At 40.8% G+C, this 12,654-nt stretch overlaps 1 protein-coding gene across 2 annotated transcripts in view; it reads left to right on the forward strand.

The window, feature by feature from the left end:
* CRHR2 (corticotropin releasing hormone receptor 2) overlaps positions 1-12,654 on the forward strand; it is a 152,476-nt gene that overhangs the window by 45,548 nt on the left and 94,274 nt on the right. Inside the window, exons 1-2 of one of the 2 annotated variants that reach the window (XM_057398950.1) lie at positions 2,742-3,218; positions 3,357-3,476. In XM_057398950.1, coding sequence (XP_057254933.1) covers positions 3,101-3,218; positions 3,357-3,476 — 238 coding nt within the window. In that variant the 5' untranslated portion in view covers positions 2,742-3,100. Of the gene's footprint in view, positions 1-2,741; positions 3,219-3,356; positions 3,477-12,654 lie in introns of those variants that run through there. The other variant, XM_057398949.1, reaches the window with a different exon arrangement.

Genomic DNA, 12,654 nt, shown 5'->3' on the forward strand with positions numbered 1-12,654 from the left:
GAACTAGATTATCTTAAGGTCCTTTCCAACCCTAACTATTCTATAATTCTATGTTTTTATGTTTCTATATGTAATTCAGTAGTATTATCTGTGCAATATGTACTGCTTCTGAGTTTCTAAAATTGCCTGAACTGGAAAGATGGAGAGAATAATCACTTTAGATTGAAGATTTTCTTGCTTTTCTCACTTAAATGAAGAAATCATTCTTCTAATTCTGAAAACAAAACAAAACAAAACAAAGTTTAATTTGGGGCATTACTTTTGGGTGTTAACCACTATAAAGAACAGTTTTGAAGTGAAATCCAGCTTAGTGTTCAACTCTAATATTTAAACCGTTTGAAAAATCTGCAAGAGTTTACACTGGAAAATACAAGGCAGTGTTTAAGAGCATGAAACATTTATCAACTTAAAATTAATGATTTTTATCTGTCTTTCTTTTTGTAAGCTATTAAATGATGCATTCCTCCAAAGATGCAGAAAATTCTAGTGCCCAAAGCCTCCAGCCAAGTTTTTGATTCCAGTGCTGCACAAATAGTGTGAGAAAATGGGCAAGGCAGACAGTAAGTGAGAAATGAAGACTTTTGGTCAGGTTATGTGATTTTTTGCCTGCAGATGAAGAAAAAAGGTGTCTTATCAGCATCCTGGACAAGTGCCCTGCTCACCGATTTGCCTCAATAGAAATGGCTGTTGGGGTCAGTGATGCCATTGGGCACTTGCAAATGCTCTCTTCTGAGAAGATCTCACAGCCATCACTGAGAAGCTCTGCTTGAGGAACAAAAATAAATTTTCTGAACTGAACTACTCTGTCAGGAAGAAGCAAAGAAACTTAAACGTGCAGAATTAAAGGTACTTTGAGGGACAGATGTCTGTGAATTACTTAGAGTTTTAGAGCACCCTTTGTCACCCTCACTTGAAAGCTCAAGAAATAGGGTTTTCTTTGCAAAGCCCTGTTTTAAAGACAAGCAGTATATTGGTGGTGGTTGTGTGTGAATGATGCTATATAAATATTCTCTGCTGTTTTTTGAGATTAGAGATGCACTGGACAAAGACATCTGGTGGTAATGACAAGGGTCAATTTATTGAAATGCAGATTTCTGAAGAAGGTTGAAATTTGGGAATATTCACTTGGGGATGAGATTGTAGATCCAGAGAGAGAAGTGGAGACATGTATACATTTGCCTCAGAACATAATGCCTAGAGATTTAAGGCACTTGTTATTTTTTGTGGGGTTTTGAATATTTGAAACAAAAAAAACCCACAGAGGCTCTCCTCACCTCTCCCCCACTGTAATCTGCAAATGTTAAAAATCTCCAGATTCCAAGATGGCAAAATAGCACCCTGGCCAGTTCTCTCATCAGTGCATGTTGTTAATTTATTTGCCTTTCTAACCTAGTGATTTTTTTTTCTTTTTTGTTTCTTTGAATAACACAATTCTTTCGGTCCGTAAGAATAAAGAATGAAACCCTTCAGTCTTACATATGAGTAAAGAGAAAGTCCAGGCCATTACAGGTGGGAAGATGGATTTTATAGGAAGCCCTATACCACTGCTTTGAACTCAGTGTAAGACTTATGTCCTATCTAAAGCCGTGAACACAGACTGTAGAACAGGAGTTCATTTCTGGAACCCTTTCTTTCTTCTCTCTTCTTTATTCATTCTTCAAAACTTCTTTATTGTCCTTACCTTCTGTTTCTACATTGATCTCTGCTGCAACATATATACTTGTCTTCTTTTCTCCCTTACAAGTCAGTTTTCTATTTACTTCCTAAGAGCCTTCTGAACCTGTGATCCTAGATGATCCTCCTTGGCAAGTTTTTGACACTTTCTTGTAAAACTTTCCTTATATCCTAATATAACAACTCAGAAAAGCTGGTTAGGTCTAAGCTGTTCTCCAACATGTTCCAGAGTGCAGAACTTCACCCAATTCCCATTGCACTGAGTTTTGATTTCCCAATAGATGACCAAACATCTGGGGGACTCCCTCCAAACTTCTCATCTTTCCCCTTCACAAAACCCTTTTTATCCTCTTCCATAACAACTCCAGTTTGTCAAGCCTTTGCTCTTCTGTTCCCACACTGTGGTTTCCTTGCTTAGAAGCTCTTCCTCAGCCTTCATGCTCCATCCTTTCTGAAATGCTTGCTCCCTCCTACCACTGGAAAATCGAAGGTGGCCATGCTTTTCTTCCTTGTCCCCTCAGTGGCTCATCCTTCACTCCAAAGGTCTCCTCTGCTCTCTGTGCCTTCCCCTACTCTACTGTACATCCCATCCCATCAGCATGAGTGGCTGAAAGATGTGATAACTGCCTCTGTGCCTTGCTTCTCCCAGGCTGGGCTCACAACCCTTCTCTCACTGTCCCCACTCTGCTGGTCATTACTCCAGATTCCTTTGTTCTAATGCCTTCCTCATCCCAGCGTTTATTATTTCTCTTTTTTCTCAAACCTTGCTCAGGATCCAGTGCTGCAGCTACGGGACTCGGTCCCTTCTTCCCCCTCCCTGTCCAAGCATCTCTGCTCATCCTCAGTTCCACACAGTAAAGGCAGGAATTGCTTTGCTTCACAAAAAGCCAGAGGAGTTAACATTCATCTGATGGCTTTTCCTTTCCTCCCTGGCTCTAGTTTGCAGCCTGTATTTTTGCAAAAGTGCTCATCCCCGAAGCTAACAATAAAACTGTCTCTGCATGTGTGTGTGCGTGCGTGTGTGTGAGAGAGAGAAAAGAGAGCGAGAAGAGGGAGGGAGAGAAAGCAATACAACAGTCTGGCAATGTGAGGCGGCATTGGAGAGCTGCTAGACCAGGGGAGCTGGCTAAGAGACGCAAGCCCCTTATTCTGGGCTCAGTGTGATCCCATTGGTTCCTGAGCTGCTGGTTTAAAGCTAAGACGAGCTCGGAGGATTGAACTGCACAGCCAGACGCAGACTCTCAGCCAAGTTGTCAGCACGCTGGGAAGAAGAGAGGCTCTCGCACACGAGATTGCAGGGTGTCCGCAGCTTGATACTCATTTGTTTCCAGAAAGGAGGAAAGGAGAGGGGACAAAAAAAAAAGTCCACCACCAAACAGAAAAGGGGCAAGGAGCCTGATCCAGTCCAGCAGTCCCAGGGTGAATAATGGATGTAACCATATCTCAGTTCATCTTGGAAGAATTTGATGTCAACTGCAGCCTCCTGGATCATTTACAAGAGACTTTTTTAGAGAGTTCCTCTGTCCCTTTCCTGGGCTTTGATGGTAGGAAACATTACCTAGAGGAGGGCTCGGGAAAGCTTTTTAGGTGCAAAGGTTCGGTTTGCTTTGTGATGCATGTCGGTTTTGTGCTGTCTAAACTGCTTCTTTTCCCCTTTCTGTCTCTTTTTTTTAATGCAAAAGGTCTGTACTGCAATGCCACCACTGATCAGATCGGGACCTGCTGGCCCAGAACCTCTGCAGGGGAACTAGTAGAGAGACCCTGCCCCGAGTTCTTCAATGGGATCAAATATAACACCACAAGTAAGTACAAACTCCTTTCCTTCTCCCACAGATTGGTGTTCAGAAGGTGCCTGGGGAGATCCAAAATATATTTCCCATTTAAAAAAAAAAAAAAAAAAAAAGTGTTTTCCTGGGAATCAACATTTCTTCTACATTCCAGTCTGTATATTTAAAATTCCTGCCTGGAATGATTCAGATTTCTCAAAAACACAGACTTTTGTACACTGATTCCTCTTTAAGTGTATTTAGGTTCATCTGGGCAAAAATACCCTTTGCAATCTAAAGAGGGTATACTGTGCTTTGTGTGTTTACTCACGTGTAGATATGCATAACTGAATGTATTTGTAGCGGTGTTTCATATAGGATAATTAAAAGATAATTAAAGATCCTTTGACTTGTGAAGTACTTACTCTAAACACCTGAAAGCTGTGTTTTGGAAGGACTCTCCCTTTGAGAGGCTGGCTATGTGAACAGGGGGACAAACTGGGCTGTAAGTTGTATCTAACAAACAGAAGGCTGAGATCTGGAATATGTTAAGTAACTTCATCAGCGTTGGCTTATGAGTTGGAGTGGCTGCGTCGTTCTGCAAGGGAAACAGTATAGGATGTTATGAAGCAAATAATATTCAAAGCAAGGGAGCATGGAGGCTCCTTAGAAATCTCTTGCTTTAGAGGTGCTTTAGCCTTAGAGGTAAACAATCGTGATGACTCACTAAAAATTTATTATTCAGGCAGTTGGACCCAGGCACTCATTTCCTTTTCCTTATCTGTCAGTACTGGTTGCACTTTTTTTTTTGAGAGGTTTTAAGATATTAGTCCCAAATATGTGTACCCACTTGTTTGTCACTCAGTACTCAGTGTGCTTTTGACTGTGGAGACTTTTCATTCCGTGTTTCACTCTGAACTGTTGCTCAGGTGCTAGTAGTCTAATTTTCAGGTAGTATTAATTTTTTGGGGGTTAGCATTCTCAGGAAGTCCTGTAAAAGATTGACCCTGGCATCTTAGATCTTGGTTTTTAACTAACTGAATTTATTTTTTCTCCAGCTTTAAGTGTTAAAGGTAAGAAAACCCGATGAAAGTTCAGGGTATTTGCTATGCAAAACAAACCTCTTCCAGATTTGTTCTTAGGGACCAGCTTCTGTCATTCCTAACTTTGAGCAGTGTAAGGAGGTTACTTCAGAGAACTGCAAGATAATCCTCAAACCCTGTATTCTCTGACCTGACATCTTTGCAATAAAATAGATGGGAACATGCAAAGGGCTGGGTTATGCTGTCTTTGATTATAGAAGGTAGTCTACTACCTTTATGGTCTCAGTTGAGCTCAGGAGAAAATTTCTGAGAACTAAGGACAGACCAGACAAGAGCAAGTGTACCAGAATGGACCCTAAAAAGTACCTCAAAGAAGTATGGTGGGGTTTTTTTCCGTTTCCTTTCTTTAGTGGGGGATGTCAGTATTTACATTGCCTTATTTTTGTTTTTCCAAAAGGAACGAGGGGAAAAAAAAAAAAAAAAGAAATGCCCTCTTGATGATTTCTTATTTATATCATAATCACAGTGGAGAGGATTTAAATGTTTTTCCCATGCACTGAAGGAAAAAAAGTCTTGAATACCCTGTTTTATTTTTATTAACTTTGTTAATGCTTTTAGTAGTTATCAGTGTCACCATTTAAAGTTCTTCCCTGCTCCTCTCCTTCTCAATGGTGGCTAATGCTTGCATAGTGCTAACAAATTTTCTTAAATCCATTGCTTTTAAAAGAATGGCATGTTAACGAAAGACTGATGAACATATATTTTCACAATCCTCATGCGTTATTTTATCATAGTCTGGGGAAATGGACATTTTGCTCCTTTCAACATAAAATGTGAGTAGTCACATTGAGAAAATGTGTGTTTGCAGGACTGATTTGTAGTGCATACTAGTGCCCAGATGTAGTAGCATATGTAGGTTGCAATAGAGAAATGAAGTACATTGAAGCCACTGCATGTATGGCTTTCAGTTGATCTTATACCCTTCCATCTATGTAACTGCTCCGAGCTGTGGTGCAGAAAAGGAAGGGAAGGACCATACTAAGATTTGTGTCAACTTGTAAAATCAGTACCTTATGGGAGTTAGCAGTTGGTGATTAAAGCTTGGGAAAGCAGTAGGACAGCAGGTTAAGATTCGAATACAGAGGTGTGAGCTCTTTTTTGATTTAGAAGACACAGCAATTAGTACATTCAGATCACATCTATAGTTTGAGATGGCCAAATACTGACATGACCTTACTCCTACTTGCATGATTTCACCACATTAGTTTGTGGGCTGACTAGAGTGCCATTTGTAATGGGACTTCATATGTTTGAAACCTAGACTGTGTACACCATGCAGATAATAAAATAAGCACAACCAACTTATAAAAAAATGGAAAATCGATCTTGCAAATTTCAGAGGTGTATAATACAGCTGCAAAATGAAAGTTTGATAAGGAAGTGGCTTGGGTCAATATGAAATTACTGCCTAGGACATGTTGTGTTGTTTTGTCCTGGTTTGTTCTGCATTTTGATAAGGCAAAGGGAGAAATGATGGTGTGTAATATTTTTGAGAGTGAATTCAGACAAATTTAGAAAAAGCACCGTGTGATGCCTTTTATCTACTAAGGGCTTATCCAATTCTAGGTCATAGCTATTTATTATACTGTCACGCATCCCGTGTTTGCAAGCTGACACCTTTTAGGAACTGTAGCGTATCTTTAGTTTGGTTTTGTGTGGGTGTGGGTACATTTGTCATTCTAATGTGGGTCAATTTCTCTGATTATTTTTGTTTGGTTTTAGAAACGAAGCTCTCAAAGATTCCAGGTTCCTACCAGTTTCCTAAAAGCAGCTCATCAGCTTGAGGGAATGAACCCAGTAGAATTTCCTGTAAGCAAAAGCTTTTGCATTTTAGACACTAGAAAATCCAGATATCCAGATTGGGAAGTGCCTGAGCTATATGAAAAATTTACACCAGACTCAGTCAGGTACAAGGTGTTGATCCACGGCAAACCAGGCTGCCCAAGTTCTGGTACTCACCGGGCTATTTCTGCACCTTATTGTGGTCTCTGTACACACAGTATCTGTAATTCAAGACAAAATGCAATAAATAGGTTGCTTTACATATCAGCTCTGGATGGACCTACCCTGGCTACATGCTCTTGCATGCATGTTAGCTCTGTCTAACTCAGAACCCCTGAGTGCTCAGATGCGGAATGCTATCAAACCCTGCAGTATGCCAGCAAAATTTAATGAAAGAGTATTTGAGTAAAAAAAATTAAGAGTAAGAACTGATGCATAAAAAAAATCCTCTCTTGTTTGCTACTGTAGAATAAACTGTTTGCGTAAAATATTTCCAGACTAACTGCAAAAAATTCCCGTGGTGATTTTGTGCCTGTGTCTGTGTTTCTGTGTGTCTCTTGGGAACTGCTGAATGATTCAGATAAGTTTCAGCTGGATTTGTAAAACAAAATCTGTCAGTCTCTGAGTATTTTTCATCTCTGACACTTTGTTGTTTTGGTGAGTTTTTTTCTCCCTCTTAGGGAAATAAAGTTATGCTGACAAATCAAGATCTCATGATCCTGCAATATGATTTGTGAATACAGGCAAAATGTTCTTTGACCAAGGATCTGAAAATGATGCCACACACATACAACTTTGCAATTTTGCAGCAAAGCTTATGTATTATTCTCAAAAGAGAAAAAAAGAAGGCGGGGGGGAGGGAAATGTATGTGTTGGTGCAGTGTGTGGCTGTGCACTTGTCTCTGCTCAGGTTCTATATTTAGCTAAAGATGACAATATCATTGCTGCCCTCTAGATGTGTTTATGCTTTGACAGTGTGAAGCTTTTATTCTTATTTTAGGAAACAGATTAATTCACTTATTAGGATATCCTGAAGCTTGATTAATTCAGCAAATGTGCAGTAATGAGACTTTCTGCTGCTTGCAAAGAAGTGGTCATACAGGTTAAGACACACAAATGCAGGTAATTCTAAGTAGGTATCAACAGCTAATTTAGGTACCTAATCTTTAATACAAGTTAATGGAGCTCTAATTTATACCGGGGACGAAGCCCTAGGGAGTTACTCAGCTTAGTCTAAATGTACAGATCAGTTCAGTAGTCCATGCAGAAGTGCTAGTGCCAGCTGATATGTCTAGGGGTATTTTGCCTGGTATCTAGTTCCTGTCCCAGAGGGCCAAGGCCTTGTGAAGGTTTGTGCTTTATCTTCCAAGCCACAAAGGTGTTTCAGATACACTAAGACAAATGATATAATGCCTGTATTTAGGCAGCTGAATTCATCCCTGGGTGTCGTCTGTTGAGCTGAACGGAATGCACACCTGGGGATTGAGGTAAGATTGCTTTTGTGATCAACAGGAAGAAAAGGTCTCTCTAGCTCTAACTCCCTCTCTGCAAATCCTGTCACCCCCTCTTAGTACAGGAAAGCTCTTGTAGCTCTTGTACCTCAACTACCTCAGGTTGAGGTAGCCACTTCAGATAAGTGTTTTGGGTATTGCAAAAAGCATCCTCATCTTCTCCAGGGACTATGCTGCCAAAACCAGGCACATAAGCACTGCTAACCTTGCACTGACGGGGATTTGGTCCTTCCTTCCCTACTCCTTGTTCTGAGGGGGTGTACACTATCTTTTCCTTGGTGGCCCTCTAGCCAACTGCCTTTTTGAGAATGATTTGGAGAGGGCTGGTGACTTAGCAGCTGGGCTGTTGTTCTCACAGACAAACATCAGAGAAAGAGCCATTGGCACAAGTATCACAGTTGTACCTGTTGACTTAGTTTACTCCACACTGAGAGAAAAATTCCTGCAGTTATTTGATGTCTTGTCTTGAACAGAGGCAAATAATATTTTGTGTGCTTGGGGGAAGGGTGAAGAAGAAACTTAGTAGCTTTCCTGTTTGGCATCCACCCCACCCCCCCACCCCCCCTTTTGAAAGGGGTTAAAGAGATTATTTAATTTTTAAAAGAGCAAAAGAGCTATTTTTCATAGGTTAAACAGCCGTTCTTTTATCAAGATCTAAACTCTGCTGCTTTTCTTTCTGACTAATTATTGTTCAAAGTTCTCTGGAGTGGTGGCTTCAGCTTGCATATAGAACATCAGCCTTGCTTGGAAATCATTGCTCACCGAGTCTTATTCAAACTATATGGGTAAGACGTGTCCTGATAATTACAAAAATGTGCACTTTTATAAGCAGCTAGCCTAGAGGCTCAATTAACATTTTCACTTGTGTTTTATCTTGTGTATTTTAGTGTCTTGAGCACTTCTGTTGATCACATTCGCATTACTTTTTCCTCAGAGGTTGTTCTGGTTTGATTTCTAAAGGGTGCCTTTCTGAAACTAAGTCCCTTTGTAAAAGAAAGAGACCCTTTATGCTCTGGTGGCCTTTCGTCTTTATTGGAGAGAGAAAAATGAAATTGCCCATCAACACAGCCTTGTAGGCATGAGTGAAGGTGCGGCTGGATGCCTTGAGGAGATGCAGCTAAGGTGTGGGCTGGAGAAAGGACAAGGTAAGAGGAAGCATCTTAGCCTGAAACACAACAGATGCTAAGCAGTTCTGGTGCACTGCCATTTGGATGGAAGGGCTCTTTATATATTTAAAACACATTTCTGAAAGAAGAGTTTCAAAGATCAAATACAGAACTTCCTCTTTTTGCTATGCAATGCATGGGTGTTTTCAGACTCAGAAAAGTACTGTGAGGCTTTAGAACTACTGCCACCTCATATCTTTTCAGTAACTTTGTTAGATGTCCAGAAGGATTTTATTCCACTGAACTGTTTAATGATAGAAGGAGATTCGGGATAAGTAGAAATGTTTTGTAGCCAATTTTATTTATGGACTCATTGGAAAAAGATTTTTTCTTAAAAAAAAAGGCCACAAAAAACAAACAAGAAGAAACAGAAATAAGCAAACAATCACAAATAAAAACCTCAAACAGTATCTGTAGTCTTGAAAAAGCCATGCTTTAGCCATCCTGGGGTGACCAACACATCATTTTCAGCTAAGGAGTCAGATGAGAAACCAGACAAACACAGCACAAGAAAAAGGCGGCCAGAAATGGAATTCTGGGAGAGGAAATAAAATATGATTTTTAAGCTCGTAAATCTTCTCTTGGAGGAGACCAAATCTGCAGTTGATTAGGCCAGCTTGACTCCAGTAGTATCCCGATTAAGATTTCAACCATCTTTGTTCATTTTCTCTTGCCAGTTTAGACTGAATCCTTCCACAAATACAGCACTGGGAGGCTCTTGATTTCAGTGTATGCACAGATGGTAGAGGCTTTATTTAATTTTTTTTCCTCAAGTTTTTCTTATATTTTTTCTCTCTATTGTGAAGCATAATTTGCAGTAAGAGATTGCTCTAATTTTGCAGTGTGGAAGAAGAGTGTTGAAAACAATCTTTAAAAGGAGAAATGGAGAGAGCTCATTTTTCTTGCTGCTGCTGCTGTCATGCTGTGAAATGTGTGATTTCTTCATTGAGCACAGAATACAAGTTAATTCCATGTAGTAAAATAAGATGATTAATGTTACGTCAGTCACATTCAGGGACCTTTTCTCCAGGCAATTAAACATTGATTAGTATTTTTGTTCTTCACTAATAAGTTACGAGATGGGTTTGCTATGATCCTATTGTAGCTGATTGGGCTTCTCTTAAGTTTAGGCTTGACTTTTGAGGCAGACTTCCAGAGCCAGGAATTGCTGCTGACGTTCTGCACCAAGCCTATCTGATCCTCTGCTGAAGTTAATCAGACCTCACAGCAGTACCAGGAGGCTCAGTCCCAGGCTTTACCCCTCCAGGGTGGTGACCCTGAACTCCTGGCGGAGGAATCATCACCCAGAATTGCTAGGGAAAGTGACTTGTCAAAGCAAGAGAATAATGATGGGTCTTGGAGAGGGCTCGTAACCTGTGGCCTTCAAGGAGGGTCAGCAAACATAGGGTTACCCACATTGTTTTGGAGGCTTCTGTGACTCTCTCTCTGAGGAAGCTGCCCCATCCACCTCTCTGTAACATGCATGAGATAGTGAGTTGTTGTTTAAGCTGACAGCAAGTACCAGCTGGCAAACAGATGGACTGAGGTTCAGTTTCTTCCCACAAGTTAGGATTAGACACTAGCAAAATCGTGTGCTTCTGAGGCCAGGGGAGGAGTGGAAGAGGGAATGGCTCAAGAATATACAGGGAAGGGAAAGAATTAAATACATTACAAAGGGAGACCAAGCAGGAAATCCTCATATCACAGTGCCAAAATGAGAGGAAAAATCTCACCCAGCTTCATCTAGTGTGGCTACTTTCTCATGGAAATGGGTTTTCTTGTTTTATTCTTCCTTAAAACCCATTTTTGGGCCAGCCAAGCTGCAGGAGGATGAGGTCTGAAACCCTGCTGGAGAAGGTGGAATCAGATTGTTCTTTCCAGTCGCTGAACACCTAACGCCTGTCTGCGACTCACTAGGTTTCAGCCTCAGTGTTTAATGTCACAAAACCTTAGAGAGAGCGTCCCTGAAGGAATGGTCACCCGTAATTCCTCTTCTTAGCCACAGGGTGTCACTTAAAGTGCAGGTAAAGTGTCCGCAAGCATATGCACTGAGTCACTTGGGGGTGGAAAAGATGGATGGGGTAAAAGAAAACTGGTGTGAATAGTAGTCCTGCACTTTGTCCTCTAATTATGCACCGTGCTGCCTCTGCAGCTTCCCCATCCTGCTGGGTGGTAGAAAAGACACCGAAGTGAAGTGGGGACAAGGACACAGGAGGTGGAGGATGTTCTGGCAGGAACCCTGCTGTCCCTGCCTTTTATGGAGCGCTTGCTTGGAAGCAGATCACTGGCTGAGGGTAGGTGGCTACTGGTGGTTTCACCAGGGCTGCTCTGAAAGTCTAAAGGTAGAGAAGTGCTAAGCTTTGTGCCTAAGTAGGTGTGTGTTATGTGAGAAGATGTGGAGCTATGCAAAACATAAAGTAGCCATTAAGGTGTGAAGCAACTCTATAAAAGCAGCTTAAGCAGTCCGCAAGGACTTGAATTTAGATGATACATGGATTCCTCCTTGCTGTATACACTACGTTCATTGCTGTGCTGCTTCCTATTGCACCAATCTGATTTCTCCTGCCTGAGAGCAGGAACTGTTAGAATCTCCCTGTGGACCTTTAGGTACTTGACAGATGCTGTAGGTGCTTCCACTTATCAAGACCAACAAATACGTACATTAACAGTGTGACAATACATTTCTCAGCTGCCACCACTGAACTTGCCTTTTCCTCTTGGGAAGAGTGCTCTGCAGATAGATCAATAAGTTCATTGACCAGGTTTAGATTCTTTGTATTTTCCTCTATGTTATTCAGTGGCACAGAGTTATCTCTGCTATTCATGTAATGGTGAATCTTTGCAATTTCTGTGGCTTGGAAGAATGTCACTGTAAGCTGTGTCCTGGTCCGAGTAAAGTTCTCAGACCGAAAGTCATGCAAGACTTTGCTTGTGCTCTGCTGTTCTGTGAAAGGGAAACTTACTCAGTTTCCCCAGCATTGCTTGACTTGACATCCAGGTTAGAATAACCTACTGCTTGAGAAGGCAATGAGAAATATAGTTTCCCATGGAAATTTGAGGGGAATGGATTTTTAGTAAATAATTTCCTTTTTCAGTGCAGTTTCATTCCCCTCAGATGATATTCATGGAGTTTGTAATTGATAGCTCTTGGGAAAAAATTCACAAAATCAGTAAAACTCAGATTGCTTTATGCTGACTTCTTTCTCTGTAGTGCTGGGATTAACAGAGGGGCAGATCCTGCTCCATATGAGACTTGTGCAGATAGAAACAATACATTGAAGCAAATTATAGGAGTAGAAACTCTGTTTTTTTTAAAAATCCCAGATCGTATGAAGAGTTTTCCCTGGGAAAACGGAAGAAGAAAGAGCCTTTCCCAATGTGGTTGCATTGTCCCAAGCCCCAGGTGGTCAGAAAGCACTGACCATACAGTGACATGAGAATTAATGGAGTTTGTTATCCTCCTGAGTCAGACACGGGAGCAAATAGAGATTTGGAAACCAGAAAATGTGTTATGGAAGCTAGACAAAAAAGTAAGAAATTACTTTGCTAGTGCATCATCACCATTTTAACTAAACTTAGATGTGAACTCCTAGTGATTCTGTTCCTCACTGCTAAGAATTTTAGTTTAACTTAATTGTTGTATGTATTTCAA

Source organism: Pezoporus wallicus, unplaced genomic scaffold (genome assembly GCF_028554395.1).
Source record: "Pezoporus wallicus isolate ANWC-B61680 ecotype Strahan unplaced genomic scaffold, APGP_CSIRO_Pwel_v1 contig_3487, whole genome shotgun sequence".
In the NCBI taxonomy this organism is placed as follows: Eukaryota; Metazoa; Chordata; class Aves; order Psittaciformes; family Psittacidae; genus Pezoporus; species Pezoporus wallicus.